Genomic DNA, 23,083 nt, shown 5'->3' on the forward strand with positions numbered 1-23,083 from the left:
TTTGGTGAGAATCAAGCATTTGGCTCCTTGGGTTTTTGATTTGATTTGGAGTACTCAGTGTGTGTGTCTTCCCTCTAGATGATGTTCTAGACTTGACTCTGGCAAAGTACATCCGCAGGTCTGCCTAGGGTGAACTATGTGCCTCAGTCAGACTTTGGTTTTCTAGTCACGGGGTCCAAATGAGAGAAGCCTCTGTGGCTACGGTAAGTGGAAATGGCCAGTGTCTCCTTGACTTGCTCCTCAGGGGGTCTCTGCCCTTCTGAGAGGAGAGACAGGCACAGAAAGCCTCACATTTCAAACTTGAACCCAGAGCTTCCTGGGTTGAGGCTGGCAGGCTAGCCACTCATTTGGGATTTCCGGCTCTGGCAAGCTGCGTGAGTACCCAACCTTGTGAAATTCCCAGCTATGGGCTAAAGAAATTCCAACTATTGGGTGCCATTCTACTATGCCATCATCTACTGGGGGGCTCACTGGGGCAACAACAGGGGTAGATCCCATCCCAAGGAGAAAGGGGCAGTGAGGTTGAGAAGGGTTTGAAGCAAGAGCCCTACCTGACTTGGCCAAACTACTTTCTTGCCCAACTGTATTAGTGTTCCCCCTCACCCTGCAAACACCCACAAAGGATGTGGAAGTGGCACCCCGGAAGTGTGTTCAGAGATACAATGATGTGCGATGGTCAGTCCAGCGGTGGTGGGCATTATTAAATTATGATGCCCAAAAGCCCATGGTGTCAACTGTTTTATTTGCATTCTTTGGGTCTTATCATTTAAGATCATGTAAAAATGACAGCTGCTTATAATTATTTGGAGGTTGGAGCTGCAATAATTAAAACCATCTGCCTTTATCTTACCGCTACCAAACTTAACCCCAAGAGGTTGGGTCTACTGAACTTCAAAGAGGGAAGTAAGAAATAAAAGAAAACTCCGCACATTACTAACAAATTTCTTGTGATTCATTTAAATGTATAACCAGTTATTCCAACAGCCTTCAAACCTTTAATTATCTTTTAAATATATATAATTTGGGACTGCTAATTAGATAGCAATTTAATGCTCTCATGGGGATTCAGATGCACTGTCTTTCTAAAATGTAAACTCCGGGAGGAATAATCATTGGCATTCAAATGATTGAATTCTTCAGTTATTCAAATGAGTGTGGGTATTTTCACTGTTGGAGTCATTTGAATATTCTGCTGTCGGCCCAGCTGTAGGGTTTAAGGGACTCCTGGAAGAGCAGGGAATAAGGCTAGGGTTTCTCCTTGTCCAAGTCCAGCCCTCTGGAGAGAAACCAGCCAGGCTCCTTGGGAAAAGCCTAACAACACTCAAACAGCTCAGTTAAGGCTCCTCTGAGATACAGATGGTTCTGTTTTCCTATTTTAAGGAGGAGCAAACTTTCCGGGAATTTACAGTTATGAAAGCTTTAATGCTTGCTTCGCAGGCGCTCTCCATGCTGGTCTGCCTGCTATTGTCTGGGCAGTTAACATTTTAATTAATAACTCCCTCCCGGCAACAGGCTGCTGCAGACGAGGAGGTGAGGGCTTCACTCTGCCTTGAGCTTCCACTTCCTGTGTATTCCTACCCCCGTTGAGATGGTCCTTTAAATTATATAAAGATGTGCATCACATGCAGAAAAGCAATTGATCAATTGGTGACACTGGGTAATGATAGAAGCCAGCTCTCCCATCTCAGACTCACAATATGGCTAGGGTTTGCATTCCTGAGCGGGGGGCTAGTAGCTAGCAGCTGAGGCTCATTTCCCCCACGAGGGGAAGGAGGTGCAGACAAATCTATAGGAATTTTTAAGAGATCATTATTCAACACATTGCATGTAATTACATTTTGATGAGCTTTTTATTGCTAATTCATCATCCAAGATGGGGCACTCTAGATATGAAATTAATCTAGTAAAACAAAGGTCAGAGTGTGTCCAGTGTAAAGAAAGGCTTTGTCCTCATCAAATCCTTTTGCCAAACAATAAAGCAGCTGAGAATGTTATCTCTAAACCAAATTCCTTTCGCCTACCCTTGATTAGTAATAGCACAAAGCCAAGGCTCCCTGGTACTTCTAAGCACAAATGTGGATTCTGCAAGTAAGCTGGTGTGATGTGAATTCATGTGCAGGAGCCCGAAATATAATGGAAAATGTGTCTGATGGCATCGTGTTAATGCAAAAGGCCATGGGGGCACACGCAAAACTGCATTCGAAGCTCTAGTCTACAGCAAATCAATTTTTCCCAAGAAATAGCAGTCCACTGGTATCCTGGCTTGAGTTCTCTCTGAAGCGGCCCCAGAGCCCTGGATTCAAGGGCAAGTTTTTTTTACTTGGGAGGGGTTCTCAGGAAATACCTGTAGGGATGCGGCAAAGTGACCCAGAGACAGAGACGGGCAGGTGGCCAACACAAGGCACATCATCGAGCACATGAGCACTGTGGGCACCCAGAGCCGAATCCCATGGCCAGGCTCTGGGAGCTGCTGTTGAGGAGCCTTCTCGAGAGAGCCCACCTGTGAGGGGCGGGGGGGAGGGGGGGTGCTCACCAGTCTCTGGTGGGGGGTATGCTAACTCCCTGGCACATCTGGCTTGCTGCCTCAGAGGAGTGCACTCTGAAAGCCAGAGGAAGTCTTCAGCCAGGTGCTGGCAGCAGGAAGCCAGGCTGGCATGTGTGGACATGGCAGTAACTGAGGGGACATGAGCAGAGTATTAAAGGCAAGTGCTTCACTGAGCTTCTTCCCAAGTAGGACCCTATCACTCCCCAGTGACCCAGTCACTCCCCCTTGTGCTTTGGAAGTCTGTCCTAAATCCACCCAAAGATTCCAGACTCGGACACACTCAACACGCCACACCTCAGCGTCTTTGCTGACACTCTTCCCTCAGCCTGAAAGAGCCTCCAACATCTCTGCACAGTGATTCTCTTTCCTCTCTCAGGGGCTCAGTGTAACAAGCCATTCCCAGGAAGGGCTCTCCCCGACCATCCAACCAAGGGAGGTGCCTCTCCCTACTTTCTGTTTTCTCAGATCCTTGTTTCTTTCGGAGAGTTTATCCGAAATGTGTAGTACTTTTTATTTATTTGTTTACTTATGAACTTTAAAAAATGTCCATGAGATTGTAAATGGGTAACGAAGGGGAATTACGTTTGTCTCATTTTATCACTAGATCCCCAGCCTCTAATAGAGTGCCTGGCCCAGGAGTAGCATCCAATGAATACAGGCCAGATGAGGGAGGAATGGGAGGGAGGGGGGAGAGAGGGAAAGGAGGTGGGGGAAGAAGAGAGGCCAGGGAGGGAGGGAGGAAAAGAAAAGAGAGAAGAAAGGAAGGAAGGGAAGGACCCAGAGAGAGAGGAAAGGAGGAGGGAGGAGGAGGGTGGGAAGAGCGGGGGAGGGCGGGAGGAAAGATTCACCACTCCAGCAGTGCAAGAATGAGCTTGTTATGCATCTGGTGTCTAAGGGCCCTTTGCTGCTCCCAGCTGTGCTGGACTGGATCACAGACTGTGACCTCGGGCTTATAGGCTGCAAACCGGCTCCCCGCAGCCTTTTCCAGCCACCCCTTCCCTTCCACAGCTAGACACCAAGTCCTTTCATAAATTCCACTTCTTGTCAGTATTTTCACCCTGGTGCCTAATAATATAGTGTGTCATCAGTTTCCTAGATGTGAGTCTTCTCTCCCCACTTATTTACCATTCCATCTCTTCTGCGAGGTACCTCACGGGGCCGTGCATATACAAGGGTGAACAAAACACAATGTGATCAGCATTCAGGTTGCTGGTCATGCACATGCAGCGAGGGGCGGATGTGTCCAGATATTTCTATAATGTAGTGCTGAGACCAAACTCAAAGGCCTATGCAAGAAGCCTGGTTGGACAGGGAGAGACCTCTTTGGGGAGGGTGGCGGGGGGCAGGGGTGCACACTGTGGGTTCCCTGAGAGCTGAGGCCAGGCCACACCCAGCAGAGGCTCCCAGACTTGGGGATTTCACTGCTGTAGCAGCTAGGCTGCTGTTGCTGTAAGCAACAGATACCCATTCTTTTTTTTTTTCCTGATTTTTTTTTAACATTTATTTTTGAGAGTGAGAGAGACAGAGAGAGAGTGGGGGAGGGGCAGAGAGGGAGGGAGACACAGATTCTAAAGCAGGCTCCAGGCTCTGAGCTGTCAGCACAGAGCCCGATGAGGGGCTCGAACTCACAGATGGTGAGATCATGACCTGAGCCAAAGTCAGATGCTTCACCGACTGAGCCACCCAGGAGCCCCACCAGATACCAATTCTTAATCACTTGGGTAAAAGGGAAATTTACCGGAAGGTATAGGGAAGCTCTTTGCTCCCACTGCATTGAGAGATAAATACATAAATGAATATGAATGAATGAATAAACAAGGAACTGACAGAGTCTCTTGTTCTTCTTTTTCCTTCTCCTTCCAACCTTCCTTCTTCCTTCTCTCTTCCTTCTTTGGCAGAGTAAAGACTTAAGAAAAACAAACCTTCAGTCTACCCTTACCTTTGTATCAGTGGGGCCCCGCAGGAAGCACATGGCATAGTCACGCTGGCTAATTAAGGAAGGTTTAATAAAGAGGCTATTGTAACGGTGTGGGCAGGGTGTGGGAAACTAGAAGAAATGATGCAGTCTCCCGAAGCCAGCAGTAGCGGGGACCCTTCTCCCACTCTTCCTGAAGGGACAGAGGAAAGGGCACTGTTCATGTCCTGAGAGAGAAAGCCACAGAGACAGGGAGGCAAATGTGACTTTAGATTGGGTGCGGCCAGTCCCGGGGCCACAGGGCTGAATGTGCACTCCGACCCCACCCGCCTGTCTCTACCTCTAGTGGGTGCCCCCCAGGAGCCAAACCCCAGCTGCTGCCCAGCGCAAAAGAGCCCCCGCTGAGTTCAGTTCAGGGCAGTGTACAGGGCGGCCTGAGAGCAGAGACAAAGGGGGAAAGTGTCTGCAGGAGTGCCGGGAGGCTCTCCAGCCCAACTTGCATTCTGTGAGGGATCCTTATAACGCTGCTTCACAATTAATTTTACGAAAAATGACCAGGCACATGTCATTGTCCATAGTCATCCTTTGGTTTTCCCCTGAAGACTGACCCAAATTTGCTGTCTGACCGACGGTCCTTGGCCTAGGCATCAGTTATTCCCTTTGAGATGGGTACCACCGTCATGCGGGGCAGTATGAGGACTTAAGAAGGCAAAACACATGGAGGTGCTCGGCCCAGAGCCTGGGTCCTGACCCGCTAAGTAACAGCTGCATTGTTACCACCAGGTCCCTGTCTGCTCAACCCCATCTACGCCCTGAGTGTCCAAACACACACCCAGCACAGAACTTGGGGGCCCAGAGCCTGTTGAGTCCTTGAGGTCTGCACAGCAGAGGGCAGCTCCCAGCCCACAGAAATTCTGGCACCCCACGACCTGGCATAACCCCCAGGTTCTCTCCAGGTAGAAGCATCCCCCACTCGCGGCACTTCTTCCACTCAAGTGTCCAGACCAGGGCAGTTCAAACAGTGCCCTCAACAATTTCATCAAGAGGAAAGCCATGCGGGGCTCTGTTTTCTCTTTGGCCAAATAATGTATCTCAAAAAGAACAGGCTTGCTACACGGGGGTCACACAGCCTTGTTCGTTTTTTCTCAGAGAACACACTCCTCTGAGCAGATACACTCACTAGGCAACCCTTAATTCTTTCTTTTAAACTAAACGGGATAGATTCAGACCAGGAAGCCGGAGTCCCTGGGCTGCGCTCTGAGAATGTGCCGCTGGCAGGGACGCCATCCACGAGGGGACCCGGCACAAGGCGGTGCCCGGGCGCCACCTACTGGGGAGTCTCCTTCAGTTCATCTGCTGCCTGAGCGGAGGGCGAGGAGGCTGAGAAGGAATTCAGGCACTTGGGAGAAAGGTTTGTTAGGCTAGGCCCCCACTTCAAACACCCTCACAGGCGACTGTATGGTTCTGAGACCAGAGATGTCGTGTGTCTGGCCAGGCCTGGGGACAGCGGTCCTGGGGAGGGTGTGGGGTCCCAGGCTGAGTGGGGTAAAAATGTCCCCTCGGGTGGACTGTGGATACAGTTGATGTGCATGCCACCTCCTCTGGGAAGCCCTCCTGCATTTCAGGGCACCTTTCCTTGAGAAAAGCAGACACTCCCACTGTGAGCCCATAGCTCTTCTTGACTTTCTCACTGTCGGGGAACTCTTGCTTTGTGCGGTGAGCTTCTGTGGGCAGAGACACCCTTTTACCTATTTCTAGGCCCCTACTAGCTAGCACGGTGCTTGACTCTAGGAACATCTGATGAAAGCTTGCGGGCAAGCAGGAGGGCAGAAGGAAGGACAGAAAGAGCAGAGGGCCTGACCAATCACGTGTAATTCAATTTCTGTGCCTGATGCAGGAAGGACTCGAGAAATGTCTGATGGGTGAGTATGTGGTATCTGCACTTTTCATTGATCGTGGGAAACTGGTACCCAGACATGTAATCACCAACATCATTCAAACACCATCAAAGTGACTCAACAAATAGTTACTGACCATCTTTTCCATGCAGCAGAAAGATCCCAGGAACCCACAGGGACAGTAGGGGGAAAGCTGAACACATCAACCTTTCCCACAAGTGATTAGTGATCTAAAGAAACTATAGCAGGAGACACGATGGAAAGGTGATGAAGGAAGGGTGTGGCTCCTCTGGTCCAGGAGCAGGGGTGACATCTAGATGAGGCCTGGAAGGTGAGAACAAGCCCGAACAGCCACGAGTGTATTTGGGATGAGATTCCAGGTAGAGAGAAGAGCGGGAACAAGAAGGGTTCAGAGCAGGAAGGAGCTTGGGGTGTTGGAGGAACGGACAAAAGGGCCAGAGTGTGGCCAGAACACAGGTGAGCACTGTGGGAAGCCACACAAGCTCAGGCAGAATGGGGAGGTGGAGTGAGATCTGGCAGGGTGCTGCGGTCACAGCCAGGAGTTAGGGTTTTACACTGCATGCCAATCTGAAGCCCTCCCATGACTGATGTCTCTGAAAGCAGCCCCTGACGTGCAGAGTGAATAATGCCACAGTGAGCAGGCGGTGGGGACGGGCAAAACCAGGTGCCCAGAGTGGAGCAGAAAGGGGACAGAAGCCCTCTGGGAGAGACAGAACAAACGGTGGCCTGACCAGGGGGTACAGACAGAGAGAAGGGGGAGGGCTTGGAGCACATTTTGGAGCCAGATCCGACAGCATGTGAGGGGGGGATGGCATGGGGAGGCCACACCCACACCCGTTGAACTAAAAAGAACCCTGAGCATTTGCACTGAGTAGGTGTGGCTGGGCAGAAGAAATGAAGGAAAATGCACTGAGGTGTTCTGGTATAAGGATTATCCACAATAATAAAACCAGGAGATGTGTGGGATGGGAGTCAGCCCTTGCATAACCGAAGATCTACACAAAGATAGATCACATTTGAACTCCGCATGAACGTTTTTTGGAATGATACAGAATCTCTTCACATGGTCCATTGCTCGTGCTAGATCAGGTGGATCTGGACAGGGGTTCTAATAGTACCCCCAACTTTTAAGCTCCTATTTAAACTGGTGTTTAATATGCACCGTCTCCTTAGCATTCCACATATATTTACATGTGCCTGTAGGAATGTCCACTTGATTCTTTAGGAAAGGGCTGCAGTACAAGAATGTTTCTATTTATTAGCACATCCACATGTTGATCCACGGATTCAATGACCTTCTGCAAGGGCCCATCTATTTGTGCAATAGCAAAAGGACAAAGAAAAACGAACTGCCCAGGTGGCCACAAGAACAAAGCAGCAGGATCAACATCGAGAGTGGGACAGTCAAGGGGTGACCCAAGGGAAAGGCTGGTGAGATCAGACAGACCTCGGGCTGTGGACAGTCGGTGCCTAGGACAGCAGCACTGAATCCCAGAGAGCATGGAAAGCTTCTGTCATCGGTTGGGAAGATGACATGGCTATCTGCACAATTTGGGCTCCTTCAAGGTGACAGAACAACAGAAATGGTTGGGGCATCTGAGTATTCTGATTTAGAAAATCTGACAGCTCAGGCTCAGCCAATGCGGCTTGCACCCCCCGCCCACTGGCCTGTGCTTCACAGTTCGGTTTAGGAAGTCTGCGTGGCTTAGGAGTGAACTCACACGGCTGCAACTGCCAGAGCGGCATGGCCAAAGCCAGGAGCCCATCTGCCCTGGCCACCAACCTCATGCCCCTGAGTTCCGAACAACTCCCTGCTTCCACTCTGCAGCTTGGGAGGGAGGGGCTGAGGCCACAGGGGAGGGGGCTAACTGGCCATCCACTGTTTGCACAGACCCCCAGGGTGGAAGAGCCATAGGAGATGGTGGTGGTAGTGAGTTTGTTCCAACCCACCTGCAGGAAAGGGGAGGATCTACCATCCATTCTGTGTAGAAGGGACCAAAATGTCTGGTCATACTCTAGACCTGTGCTGTCCCATACAGTGGCTTCGAGTCACACGTGGCTCTGGAGCACCTGAAATGTGGCTCGTCTACATGAGATGCTCTGAGAGTGTACAATACACATCAGATTTCAACAATTAAATTTTTTTTAACGTTTATTTATTTTTGAGACAGAGAGAGACAGAGCATGAACGGGGGAGGGGCAGAGAGAGAGGGAGACACAGAACCCAAAGCAGGCTCCAGGCTCTAAGCTGTCAGCACAGAGCCCAATGCGGGGCTCGAACTCACAACCGTGAGATCATGACCTGAGCTGAAGTCGGCTGCTTAACTGACTGAGCCACGTAGGCGCCCCAATACACATCAGATTTCAAACACTAGCATGAAAAACAATGGAAAATAATACCTTAATAATTTTGTATGGATTATCTATGGAAACTATAAGATTTCAGATATATCGGGTTGACTAAAACATGTTCTTAAACTTAATTTCACCTGTTTCTCTTTTGCTTTTTTTAGATGTGGCCACTGGAAAATTTCAAATTCCATAAGAAGCTTCTGTTTGTGGCTTGCATTATATTTTTACTAGACAGTTCTAGTCTAGACAGATTCTAACTATAATCGTCCAAAGATGAACATGTTATTCATCCATGTGGCCTCCTGGTCACTGCCACCTTCCAACTGCTCTGTCTCCCATTTCCTAAAGATCCAACCAATGGAGCAGAATTCAACACATGTGACTTGATCTGGGCTAGGGCTCCTGGTTCTGGAACTTTCTAGTCACCTTACCACTTTATCATTGGGGCCTCAGCTTCCTGTCTGTCACATGGGGATATCTGCCTTCCCCACAGAGAACTGGAGCTCCTCAGCCTGGCACGTACAGTTATCTGCAGTCTGACTCCAGGCTGCCTTCTCTATACACCTGCCCAGGATCGTCCCCACAGACACCCTCCCTGTGAGCCTCTGGGCCTTTCCACAGCACCTACTCCTCAGTTTCCTATCAAATTAATTAATGATTGAAAGCTTTAACACATATAGAACACTTACTAGAACAATAATAGACATCAACGAATGTTAGAAAAACCCACTAAAACCCAACAACAACGATAACAAACACACAAGAATGCACTTTTTCCTAGGAGTGTCTATAGTTACTCACCCACCCAGAGTATACAATCTTATGCATCCTTTTAGATTTTTGAGTTCCCGGAGGCGGGACATGTCTTTGTAACCACCCCAAGCAGCTTGCTCGGGCCTAGAACTTAGTGGATGCCTGCAAACACTGAAGGAACGGCTGAGGGTTTCTCTCCGTCATTCCCACCTCCTGTCCCACCCACCACAACACCTAGTGGCTGATGCGATTGGCAAATTTTCTTACAGAATAGAAACCCTCTAGCATCCTTCCCCTTCTCCTGGACTCACAGACCCAGAGCAAACAGCTTTTGGCAGATGTCAACATGGTCTCCGTGGAAAGGAGTCCTAAATTTTGCATGCCCCAGGCTTCTCTATGGAGCCCTGCCTGTGCTGTGGCTGCTGGAAAGGAGCCTTATTTGTGTTCTTTTGGTGGTTTGACCAGGTCCACATTCCAGGCCTCCTTGGGGAAGGAAATCAACTCAGTTGACCCTTTCGTCTAAAATGTAGGGGCAGATGGATCGCTAAAATCTCAACAAAAATCAGGTCATGTTAAAGGCGGCACCTTCCCAATTTTATTCCCCTCAATGCCCTGTTGGGCAAGAAAAAAAGAGATATAGTCAGGGTTCCACGTTAAAAAAAATCCACAAATATTTGGAAAATAAAGCACAAGAATACTAAATCTAATGTTTATTTATTTTTGAAAGAGAGAGACGGAGAGAGAGAGAGAGCAGGAGAGGGGCAGAGAGAGAGGGAGACACAGAATATGAAGCAGGCTCCAGGCTCTGAGCTGTTAGCACAGAGCCCAACAAGGGGCATAAACCCACAAACCATGAGATCATGACCTGCGCCGAAGTCAGATGCTCAACCGATTTGAGCCCACCCAGGTGCCCCAAGAAAACTAAATCTAACAGCAACTCTGCTTTGAAAACATTTTTAACCTGAATGTTAAAGAGTGGTAAAGATCCAGAAAAAAACTTCCAGATGTCTAAGAACTACTCAAACAGCATTCCCCAAGGTCTAACTTGAGTCCGTCTTGCTGTGGTGTTGGCCCACTCCCCACCCAGAGGGACCTGAAGACAGACACAGCAGCCCCCACTGCCACACGGGACCCAGCACACCTGGCAGCAGGTAACATCTGTTGCGTGAATGCCAGTCTATCAGAAATCACAAGGTGGTAGCAAGGATAGAGTGGCTGAGAAACACTTGGAGAAAGACCAAGGAGAGCCCAGTTATCAACAGAGAAGTATTATTTTAGCAGTTTTGCCAATTAAACCAAAGCAAGGCTGCTGAGTGAAGGCTCCTATATCTGAGCTGTTTTTGGAGACGCTTCATGATTCACACCCAACTCACACAAGATTAAAGAAAATACTGGATAAAATCAAGCCAAGCATTAAGTTCAAGGGGAAGATTTTATTGGACAAATTAGAAAAATATTGGTATTGTGCTTCAGAGAAACCCACTTCTTTCCTCTGGCTACAGGGGCAGAAACAGCCCCCGTGGCAGATGGAGAGGGAATCGGAGTTATTTTAAGTGAGCTTGCGCCATCCTCCTGTGCTGGCCACAACCCCACGCTCACACCCACCGTGCTAATCTGGCAGCCTTGGCCAGAATCACGGAGAATGAATAAGGATTCGATTATGTGGCTGGGCTGGGGAGATACGAGTCTGTTCCCTGCCCCAGCTAGCCAGGGTGGCTGCTGGCAGCTGGCTGTCCTTGGCCATGCGGGAGCAGTCTGAGCAGGGCAGATGTATGGCCTGGTGCAGATACCAGGTTTCCAGGGCAAGCTCACAAGTTACGTTTTTCAGAAGGACCCAAAATAAGTGGCAACGAACAGTGGCTCTGTCCAGAGTCCCTACTTTGTGCTGAGTGGGCTGGTGCTTAGAGAGAAGGTGGGAGAAAGCTTTCTGCTTCCTTTGTTGGGGTAAACAAAACTGAGACGGACAGGTCACTTGTTCATGCCAGAGCCAGTGGCATCCCCTCCATGCAGACGGATGCCCAGCTAGCTTAGCTCTCATTCTGCACTTACCACAGCTCCTGGTATTATTTTTACTGCTACTTTAAAAACAAACAACATTGGGGCGCCTGGGTGGCGCAGTCGGTTAAGCGTCCGACTTCAGCCAGGTCACGATCTCGCGGTCCGTGAGTTCGAGCCCCGCGTCAGGCTCTGGGCTGATGGCTCGGAGCCTGGAGCCTGTTTCCGATTCTGTGTCTCCCTCTCTCTCTGCCCCTCCCCCGTTCATGCTCTGTCTCTCTCTGTCCCAAAAATAAATAAAAAACGTTGAAAAAAAAAAAAAATTTAAAAAAAAAAAAAAAAAAAACAACAACAACCACGAACCTTAGTCTCCTCACCTGGTAGGGCTCACAGAGAACCTCATAGTAAGATTGTTGTCTACCTGCCTTCCGGAGCTGGCCTTGAAAACAGAGTCTGTGTGTGTGTGTGTGTGCGTGCGCGCGATCCCTCGCCAATGTTTCTCATGACAGTCTGAAGCAACTGAATATTCAAAAAGGGTCCTTTAGATCCTCCTAAGCATCCACCACCACCACATTCTCCCAATCTTTCTAGGAGCTGAGCACAGATCGATAGAGCCCATATAATATGAATAGGATGTGGGTATAACCATCACTGTCCCCACCATGTCCCAGGGCCAGCTTTGTCACCCAAGGCTTTTGCATGCATTATCCCATTTACTCTGACAACAAAGCTGTGATACATACATTATGGTTATGGCACGATTACAAGAGAAGATGAAGCTCAGAGAGGCTGTGTGACTTAGTCCAAACCACACAGCTAGGATGTAGCAGGACAAGAGTCAAGGGGAACCTGAGAGTTGCTAAATTTGAGTTCCTCCCCCTTCACTGCCGTCTTTTGCCCAGGAAGAAAATGCAAAACTCGAGGCAGAGTCAACATCCACTAATCGATCACATTCAGATGGATGAGTTCAGATAATCCTCAACGGCTGGCATTACTCCAAACCTCTTCTAAGTATCCCAGGGCCTCAGGGTCAGAGATAGATAAATGGCTTGGCCATTCCTTATGTTCTCATCATGGATCAGTTGCAAAACCATTCATCTGGTTTGGATTTTCACAAGTGAGATGCTGGGGCATTTGCTTGGGCCATCCTGCTTATGGGAACTTGACCTTGGCTATCACTTCTGGTGAAACCATTCAATACAGTGTCTCAGCAGTGACAAGAACAGAAATGATTTGTATCTGTGAGCATTTGCACTGTCACGGGCTGATCAGTGCTGACTGGTTGCCCTGCGTTTCTAAGAGCGTTTTGGCTGCCTTCTCAGTGGCCACAGCTCTGGAAAGTGCATCAGATGTACTATTCGCAGGCAAACTGTTTGCTGCATGACCAGGGGACATAAAAGACCAGGAAGGCATTGTGAGTCAACTGTGCTTATGGGAGCTGCTCATTGCCATTGCTGCAGAGAGAGAGAAGTTACCTTGGTGACTTCTGACGTCTGGTTCCATTTCATCCCTTTTTAGAAAGCTGATAAATAGGAAGCCAATTCATTCACTGGCAGAGGATCCAGGTTTGATTGTTTTATTGACTCTGCCCCACTCCAATTGGAATAAATAAGCACGAGGAGCCCATACTCAACCACAAACACACAACTCCTACCACCCCAACAGACAGCCCTGAGTGGCTTGGAAATGGGTAACGGGCAAAGCATTTTAGACTTAGCTATATTTTAAATATCCTTAAATTAGTAAGTTTCCCAATCAGACTTTTCAGTAATTCTGAGTTCCATTTGGAATTAGCTGACCAGTTAATCCTTTTCTGATAAAAAGTTTGTTGAAATCATATTTAATTACTGAACTTATTACCATAAATCCCATCTTAAAGCATGCATATGGGATCCACATGATATGGCCAGAACTCCGTTAATACCAGGGAGATTAGAGCAAAGTTGGATGATGATGCCGTTCAAATATGAGCTCTTTCCAGACAATGATCCACGCGAGAAACAAACCGATCCCCGTGATGCTGCACTGACAAACATTTGCATGGCAGGCAGTGCCGCTATCTGCTGAGCACGATGAAAGAAAAAAAGGACGTGTGCAGTGGCTGGGTGTGAGCAAATGCATGTGTATTTTGCTGGAGAAAACCACCTACACCTTATCTTTCAAAAGCAAAGTTTACAATATTGCCTTTTATGATTTTACATCTTTTGTAAAATTAGCTAAATACACTCAAACCCAAAGGGTTGCCCTTTCATCACGTTGCATCTGGTCCAGGGACAACGAACACACTCATTGCCACTGCCCCTCCAAAGTCCACAAGGGATACTGCCAATGGACTGGGGCCTCCCACCAGATGAGCCTGGCTGCCCTTCGGACTCCTCCTCAACACAATGCTCCAGGCAGCCTCTCCCCGGGGATTAGGGTGGACAACGACACCATGGGCTGTGCTGGATGAGGTCGGACCTCACTCACTTCAGAAAGAAAACGGTTCACACATCAGGTCACCAAACAATGCTACTGGATATGGCTTAGGCAGGGAATGGGAGAAAATCTCAACTGCTCCAATTAAAAAAGGTATTGTCGAATACCTTCAACACAGGAGGCACTGAGCTTAGGCCATGTGATTTGGGGGCAAATCCCACCGTAATGAATTTCTAGGGATCCTGGGTCTAATTTGTTGTGTCCAATGTAACATGCAGTAAGTGCATCTGGTTGGAGTGAGAGGGAACATTTGTTATATAAAGGGATCCATTATGATGGGTTTTGGGCTGTCCAGAGTTAAAACTTTTTCCATGTGTTGGCAGGTGTGAAATAAATAAATAAATGCACTTATTTATCTATTTATTTATTTATATGTAAAAGAATGATCATAAATATATTTATCCCACATTACTAATGTATTATGCGTCAAAAAAAACTAGTTATAACCTATTAAAACAACCTTTAGGAGACCGTGCTATAAGTTAAACTTTTAAAGTAAACACCACTGCAAAGTGTCATCACTGTAGAACTGAAGAAAATCTTTTAAAATCATAAGAGGAGAAACACAGAAATAGGTACTTCTCTTACCAGTGGTCTGAGTTCTGGATGCGTCAGGATATATCCATTATTTGTGATCGCAAAGGCATAACCGTGAATCCCTAACTGTAAGAAGTGAGAAAGAAACCTTCATTAGCTGGCTCCCTGGTGAATTCACAAAGCATAAAGCAGCCCGGCATTTAGTAATTTACAGCTTAAACTTGGCATTCATAACCCTTATCAGCACAATATTTCATTAAAATGAATGCAAGGTGCTGATCCTTGACATTTGGTAGAAATGAAGACCTGTCACAGGATAAGCTCAGCAAATAGCACAATTTAAAATGTCATATCCTCATGTTGGCATCCAAAGGCCTTACTTTGATTTATTTAAAACAAAAATAACTCCTTTTTTTTTTTTTTTGTACAGAAAGTAGCTGACGTTTCTGGTAGGACCCTCTGTCGAAGCAAACAGAGTTTTATCAGCCTGGGCGTCTTCCGCCTCTTGATAAGGAAAGGAAAGAGGAGGCCCCATCTGATGCACATCTTGACTTGCTACAAGTCAACACCCATGGGGCCACCTCGAGCATGCCCCGAGGGAGTCCTCTTCCATAAATCTTCAGGGAGAAAGTGTCCCCACCAGCCTATCCAGGAGCCTGCCAACTCCTTTTACATCCTTTCGTCTTTAAGTTTCGAGGCTGCCAAGCTTTTCCATGCATGCTTCCATCGACACAAAGCCTGGGTAATTTTCTATGCAGAGCCTCACTTAATTTATGTTTTCTGACCAAATGGGACTATGAGAAATAGTTTGAGAGCAATGAAATGTTTTATTAGCTTTAAAAAGTATGTAATCAAATTTAACACTGCACTTATTTAAATAATAATCCCGGCTTTTTGACAATATTTCTATTACACAGTTGACTGCACCCATTGGCTACAATAAATTTACCTACAAATCATTCATGTATTAAAATGGCCCCTGGCATAAAACCCGTACTGATCTCTCTCTCTGAAGAAAGAAAACGTAGCCCACTTTTGCCAGAGCAGTGAAAGGAGAGAGGAAAAAATATCCTCTATTTTTTTTTCCGACAAGTTATTTCATAGTTCTGAGCACTCATTGTTACCTTTCTTTCAAATTCTCTGCCGCTCACATTCTTGAATATGATACTATTAAACGATCCAGACAACACAGTTTACAAACCAGGAATGACCCTGTCTGCTTGTTAGCTTAATGTCAAGGTGATGTGGAATTAACTTCAGAGAATTTAACACCGACAATTAAAAGTTTCCCTTGCATTACATAAAGCAAATATGCACGTGGTAGTCAAGGGCAACAGACATTTTCTCCTGGAGTTACCTTGCACAGCAAGTCTTAATAAGATTCTACAAGACTTTAATGATAAAGTATATTTCATTATGCTGTGAAAGATAAACCAGAGATTTCCTACCCTTTGAGATGTATATTGTCCCTTTCATCTTGTCTCTTGGAAAAATGTCAGATACAGTCAACACTGCATTAATTACCATTATTATGTCTCAGTGTAATACAGACTGAAGGGGTCAAAAAGGACTCAGAGAGTTTGACTTTTTCCATTTAAAGGCAAAAGTGGTATTTGATGGCAAATTCAAATTCAAAATTCGACCAAACAAGTGGTATTTTATAGTCCACTAATACATTCAGTGCCTTCTAACGTACATTACTTTAGTTCTTGGTTTGCTTGTAAGAGGTGATACTCAGAAGAAGGCAGAACTCCTTGTATGTGCTCTCTTAACGCTCTTTACTTTTCTCAGATAGTATTAATCAAAATTACAATAATTATTTGTGAGGCTGATCGTGAAGGAATCAAGACATCCGTCAAGCAAGACCTTTGATTATTTAACGCCTGTCTCCCTACCTGAATACAGGTTCCATGACGGCCAAGGTCAAACCATGTGGCCAAATTGGTGGTTGGGATGGAGGAATGAGGAGCAGGGAAAGGAGAAAGAGGAAAAGGAGAAAGCGGGAAACAATGAAGGGAACTGACTGGAGCACAGATCACACAGAGCCGACCTTCTCACCCAGGGGCCTCCCCCATCAACCAGCTGCTCTCTCTGCCTCCTCCTTGCCCGTGGGTGCCCACTTACTGGAATCTGCCTTTGCGGTGCCCATGCATCCCACCGAGATGCCACCAGAACAGAACTCCCTTCTCTACCGTAGCCAGTGGCCTCCCGACTGCTGGCCATGCCCTAGAGAAAGCTCTCTTGAATCTTCCCAGTTGTAGGACCTGACCACACTCCCTCCTGACACTCTGTATTCCTCGCCCCATGTCTGCTTTAGCTCTCTCCCCACTGGCAGATCCAAGTGTCCAACTGTGTGTTGGGCATCTCTACCTGGACATCCCCCAAGTACCTCGGAGTCACCCAGCCCAACACGGTGTTCTTTTCTGCTCCTCTCTGTGGGGGCACCACCCATCCACCTGGACTCCTAAGTTAGAAACTGGAGCATCAGCCTTAGACTTCTTTATTTCTTTCATCCCCAACTTCTTGATCCAAGTAATCACTAATTTTTCTTGTAGAAATTACTCATATTCAGGGCTGCTTCCCTACCCCACCATCCATGTAGGTTTAATGTGACAGACTTCCACAATGGTCCTAACTGTTCTTCCTGCCTCAAACAGAGGCCCCATCAAAGCCATGCTCCAGACTGCTCAAAGTCAAAAGTAACGCCGACCCTGTAGCTCCCCTGTGTAAAACCCACTAAGGACCTCTTGGGGCCGGGCCCCTACCTAAGTACCCATCTCTACCTCCTTCTACTCATTGCCTCTTAGGGTGCATGGCACTGACAGTTTTCTCTTCCACCCACACCTTTGCTCGTACATGCCAGCTGTCCAGAGCACCTGTCCTTCCCATCTCCCCCAGCTAATGCTCACCCATGCTGTAAGCCCAGCATCAGGATCATGTCCTATAAGAAGTCTCTCCTGACTCTCCCTATTGTACCCTCCTTTCCATACCATGTTTCCATAAACCCTGAGAATCTTCCCATTACTTCCTTCATCCTAATGCATGAATATGGGACACCAGCTTTTTCTGCCTCTCAGCCCCTAGCTGGTTCTTTCTCTCCTCTGGCTTGTTCTAAAGGCAGTCCCCCGACCCCCATTATGATGTGCCCTTTGTGGGGATGGACCATCTCACTCATCCTGGACTTCTACAGCCCCTAGCATAACATCTGGCACATGGCAGGTGCTCGAGTTGAGGTTCACATGTATTTAAGACATTTAGCGCTTTACCGAAACATCTAGTTCATCTTTAAAGTTTGAACTAAAGTAGATAATGAGCCGAAAAGGGGAAGCTGATGTGCCATGGCAGGTGCAGTTCAGTCCTTTGCAAGGCTGTACCTGAGAAAGTTTTCCTGACATTCAGAAACTATCTGGTGAAAATCCTTCTCAGGTGGGTGGCATGTGGCTATAACCTAATGGAGATGTAAGAAAAGAAATCCTAGGTAAGCCTCAAAACACATTCTGTGGATAAACTTCTCAGAAAACCAAAAGCTTATAGTTAAGACAATGTCCAAGCTTTGTTGCTGGCCACGCATCAGTATCCCGATGAAATCTCTAGTTTTTGTCTCCTCTGAAATAGAACTAGTCTTCCTGTCCGCTCTCATGTGCAGTCCCAGAGAGTAGTAGGAACGAATCAGACACAAGGCCTTCCAGTACATGGGGCTGCCAAAGGGCCCTCGTCCTGAAACATGCTCTCCTGGAGGCCAGGAGCCTCGTGGTTCAGCACCCCAGGGAGCGAGGTGCTTCCCTTCCAAGTGCACAGACTTTGGGCTAATGAAGTGAACCCAATTATAAAATGGCTCATTATGTTAACAGAGGCTGTGGTGTCTGGAAGTTATTGCTGGGGTGTCTGGAATTCTTAATAAAAATTACAGGAAGTCTGATGGCTTGTGGGAAAATCTATGAAGCTAAGGGAAAAGAAAGAATTCTATCTTCTGGGAAAACCCCAAGAGCCAAGAGCTGACTCATCTTTACAAGGTGTTAATCAGGAGGAAAAGGTGTGAGCCACACTCTGCTCCCTGGAGCTCTCCTCTCTTGGATGAGAGAAGCCTGTTCGGCTGTGGCTGTCCCTGGCTGACGTACCTCCTTTTCCCAAGGCTCTTTGTGGGAACCAGAGAAGGGACAACCTAGGTTAAGGCAAGTCGTACCTGTGTCTCCTGTTCCCAGGGGTCAGGCTGGGAAATAGGAGTGAAATAGAAGTACCTGTATTTCAGGCCCTGTGGTTAATGTTCTGCAGCTGATCTTCCTCTAATCTATTGTTCTATTTCATTTCATTTATCTTTAATTAGCTGAGTTACGTTGAGAAAGTTATTGTAAGTATCCTCAACTAACAATGGGGCCAAGTGGTACCCACTTCAGGGAACGATAGTAAGGATTCAATGGGAATAGTGCGTATAAAGCCCTTTCACCATACCAAACACAGTAAAAGGCTCAATGAATGTTTTATTGTCTTATTTTATTCCAACTATTATATTATTTTTAGTATTTTAACTATCATTTCAACTACTGCTATTATTACTGCCCTTTATTGTTCCTAATGGTTTTAGGGCAATGTGGCTAAAATCACGGCTTGCTAGCTGTGAGACTTGGCAAACTACTTAAGCTTTATGTGCCTCAGTTTCTTTAGCTATAAAAGGGGGGTAATGGCAAGGTCTACCTATTAGAAGGGAGATGATGCTATAAAGAGCTCAGCACATTGCCTGGTAGAGGAAACTGTGAGGAGAAATTGAGGCACAGGGTCATCATTATTACCTATTATGTTCATACTGTCTTGATTGTTGGGCATCTATCAAGCAGTGGCCCTGTACTTGAGTTTCTACATCTTCTCATATGAAATAAGAGATGTCAGGGGGGACCTGGGTGGCTTAGTCAGTTAAGCATCTGACTTCGGCTCAGGTCACGATCTCGCGGTTTTGTGAGTTTGAGCCCTGTGTCAGGCTCTGCACTGGCAGCATGAAGCCTGCTTGGGATCCTGTCTCTCTCCCTTTCTCTGTCCCACTCCCACTCGTGCTTTTTCTGTCTGTCTCAAAGTAAATACATAAACTTTAAAAAATAAAAAAAAAAAGAGGTGGAAGAAATGTTTGCAAACATTCTGTAAAGGTGGGATGCCCTTCCTTAAACACTGAGCCATAAATTCTGGGCATCTGGGTTTTGGGGTTTCAATAAAAGTAAGGTCCACTATCTTTCAGCGCCTCAAATCCCTCCCTCATTCCTGTGGCTTTCTGTCTCTGGGGGAGCTACACAGTTTTCAACACTTGATTATGTGGGTTTCGATCAACCAGCTGTCCTATCATGCCTCTGGAAACCTAACTCCAACCATAAAAACTTTGGTGGTGGATGAAGCTGGTCGTCAGTGGCCCAGGGTGGCAGGAGGACAAAGGGCCTTTGTCATCTCAGTAAAGCCAAGCAGGAGTGTTCTTTTGCTAAGGAGGTCCCCTTTTGTGAGCCTGAACACCTGATTTTAGCTCAGAGTTCATTTCCTCTTGTTATGAAGGTGACTTTCTAATTTTATGAGCTAAATGGCATCAGCATATGGGAACAGACATGACTTCCTTGTTCAAAGAAGTTTCCTCTTCTAGGAATGGAGCAGGTGCCAAGGACAAGACAGAAAGTGCTGGAAAGAGTCAGACCCTCCAGTCTGGGAGAGCACAGGACATGGGCTTATGCATGGTAGCCATGGTGCTGGTGTCCATGCTGAGAGGAACCCAGAAGGCAGGAGTGAGGCAGGGGCGTCCATCGTCCCAGGCTGAAAAATCCCCATGGTCCTCACTCCTCAGCTGCCTGTCATCTTCCCATGCACGATTTTGCTTTCTTAAAAACAAAACAAAACACAGAGTGTGGGTTATTTATTTTATGTGGCATGTAGAGCTGGTATGCAACTTACTAGGCCAGGATCACTAGTGAGAGCCAGCCCTTTCAAAATTTCTTCCATCATTCCAATTTATCAAAGAGAGTTGCCACTTAGTATATCTTTAACACTTGCCTTTTATACTACCTTAAAAGAGAAAGAACAGATCTCAAGTTCAGAACCCTATATTATCAAGCAATCATTTAATACTATTTTTTAATTAAAAAAAATTTTATAACATTTATTCATTTTTGAGGGACAGAGAGAGACAGAGCACAGGCAGAGGAGGGGTAGAGAGAGGAGACACAGAATCCGAAGGAGGTTCCAGGCTCTGAGCTGTCAGCACAGAGCCCAATGTGGGGCTCGAGCCCAAGAACCATGAGATCATGACCTGAGCCAAAGTCAGACACTCAACCGATTGAGCCACCCAGGGGCCCCTATTTTTTTTTTTTTTACAATTCTTTAATATTGGCCAATGACACTTTGTTCTTTGCAAATGGTTAAATGGTATTTCCCTTTACAATTTACTTAAGTGAGGAAAGTTTTGAGTTGATGTACAAATGGACTGTTATGTAAATAATGGTGTAGATGGTATATGAACAAGGCAACAAATCATGAAGTATTACATGAATGGCTTAGATCTGCCCGAAGCGCATGGGTCTAGGAGTGACACAGACCTGGTTCAAATCACACTCACCACTTCCTGCTCAGGTGGCCCGAGCTCTGTGAACAGAAGCCCTATGAACACGAGTTTCCTTATGAGAAGAATGGATACAACAGCACTGCACTCATCTGAGGGGCATCTGGTGCCACAATGTGGGTAATGCACTTTGGACAGTGCTGAGTACTTGGCAAATGTTATCTGCTAATATTATACCATGAGACTCCCTGCCTGGTACCACAAATGGTGTTTTAAACAGCCATTTTATGCATATCTCACTTTGCATCCAACCCTCTGAGAGATGACATGATCATTTTGGCTGCAGTCATCTGCTCAGCTGATTTTCTGGGACAAGAGTTTACTGCGATGCCTGGTGACTGGCTGAGCCATTGGCTTGCTCTTATCCTGACCCTCTGTCAAAAGGTAAGGCTGTCCTTGTTGTCAACTGCCTACAGCACATGACCTCGTATCATAAACTTTTCCTCAGGTCTTTTAAAATTCTTGGAAAACCCCACTGTTAAAAGTGGCAGAGGATCCCAGAGTATGCTCAGCTCATCATTCAGTTAAACCATCGTTTTGTTGGCATTCCATTTTAGCAAAGGTCCAATGGATGTGAAGCCCATAGTTGCCTGAACCTGGCACGGGAAAGATATGAACAGCACTATGCTGGCAGCATCCCACATGAAACAGGGCCAGGAGGCCAGGAGTCATTCCCATCACCTTGACCACTGTGTTACCATTGTTCCCAGTTAACAATAATGGTCAATGCTTCACGCAAGTCTATGAACAGGTTGTATTGTTATCACTGGACAGAAGAACTAAGGATTTGAGAGACATGTCCACCCAGAACTCCTCAGGGATGGTGCTGGGACCCCAGTGTATCTGCCTCCAGAGCACTAACTACTGCCTTCCTCCTACTGAGGTCCAAGAAGATCTCTGGGCCCCTCACAAGTGTGGCTAGGCTAGGAATGGACCCTAGTGAGAAGCTCAGCATGTCAGAAGAAGGTGGTAAGGAAGGGGGACTGTTAGCCAGTTAGCAATCTCAGACTCCTGGCCCAAAGGAGCTTGCCTCCCTCCACACTGGGGCAAAGGGAGCTCTTGTCAATCTACGAGTGGGCCAAAGTAGAGACAGGCAAGCCAGTCTGCTTGGTGCTGGGGAAGAGGGGACGGGTGTGGTTTCCATCCTCGTGCAGTTAGGGGAACTGTGTCGGTCCAAGGGACGCCTCTCAGGACTGGGGGTGGGGCCGTTCTCTGTCCCCTCCTGCACTCCCACACCTGTGCACACACCGAGATAGCTCTTGGGCAGTTCCAAACGCATGGCTGTGGTGGGGCTTGAGGGGACTTTCGTCTCAGCACCTTTACATTTGCTTCTCTGTAGAACTGCCGCCAGAGAACAAGTGAGAATTTTCTATATGGGGTTCAAGGACTGTCTGGGCCATCTTTTTCAAAGGTCATGTCAGTCCCTGGCTCACTTGTGTATCAGAAAAATATAATGATCACATCTCAACTTACGACTTCACACGTGACTGTTCAGGCTGGGGTCAGAGGAACTCATTAAGAAAATCAGCAAGTCCACTTAATGAAAAAGTACCCGTGTTGCTCAGTACCCATGCAGGAGGTTTAAGGACAGGGCAATGCCACTTGATAGTGGCAAGCAAAGGCTGAATTAGGAAAACACATTAGGAAGTGGGGTGTGGAGCCTGGCTGTATCGGAAACCAGGCCCCTGGTAGGTCTATTGCTCTGATTTCACTAACGTGCTGATTTAACCACAGCAATATACCTGGAACAGCCAGGGAACATAAACAACAGTTGGTGTCATCCTCAGGGACCCCGAGATGGCTACTGCCACTAGTCACCTTCTTGGTGACTGCCCGCCCTCTGCAATCAGCCCAGGTGGCAGTGCCGTCCACCAGCTTTGGGTGGGTGCTTGTGCCGTGCTGGCCTGCCCCAGACACAGCAGACTCTGGTTTGCAGATGGCTGGGAGGTCACTCTGGATAGAGCTGGGAGGCCTGTCATGGAGACAGGGGTAGGTCTAGCTGAGGG

The 23,083-nt window shown here is 47.2% G+C and overlaps 1 protein-coding gene across 5 annotated transcripts in view; it reads right to left on the minus strand.

Moving 5' to 3' along the window:
* The window catches only part of CACNA2D3 (calcium voltage-gated channel auxiliary subunit alpha2delta 3), an 860,192-nt gene that overhangs the window by 192,677 nt on the left and 644,432 nt on the right, over nt 1-23,083 (minus strand). For 4 of the 5 annotated variants that reach the window (XM_058726525.1, XM_058726524.1, XM_058726523.1 and 1 more), the window contains one exon: nt 14,546-14,620. The exons of the other annotated variant lie outside the window; for it this stretch is intronic. In XM_058726525.1, the coding sequence (XP_058582508.1) occupies nt 14,546-14,620 (75 nt within the window). The remainder of the gene's footprint in view (nt 1-14,545; nt 14,621-23,083) is intronic. 5 annotated transcript variants of the gene reach the window in all.

Source organism: Neofelis nebulosa, chromosome 4 (assembly GCF_028018385.1).
Source record: "Neofelis nebulosa isolate mNeoNeb1 chromosome 4, mNeoNeb1.pri, whole genome shotgun sequence".
Taxonomy (NCBI): Eukaryota; Metazoa; Chordata; class Mammalia; order Carnivora; family Felidae; genus Neofelis; species Neofelis nebulosa.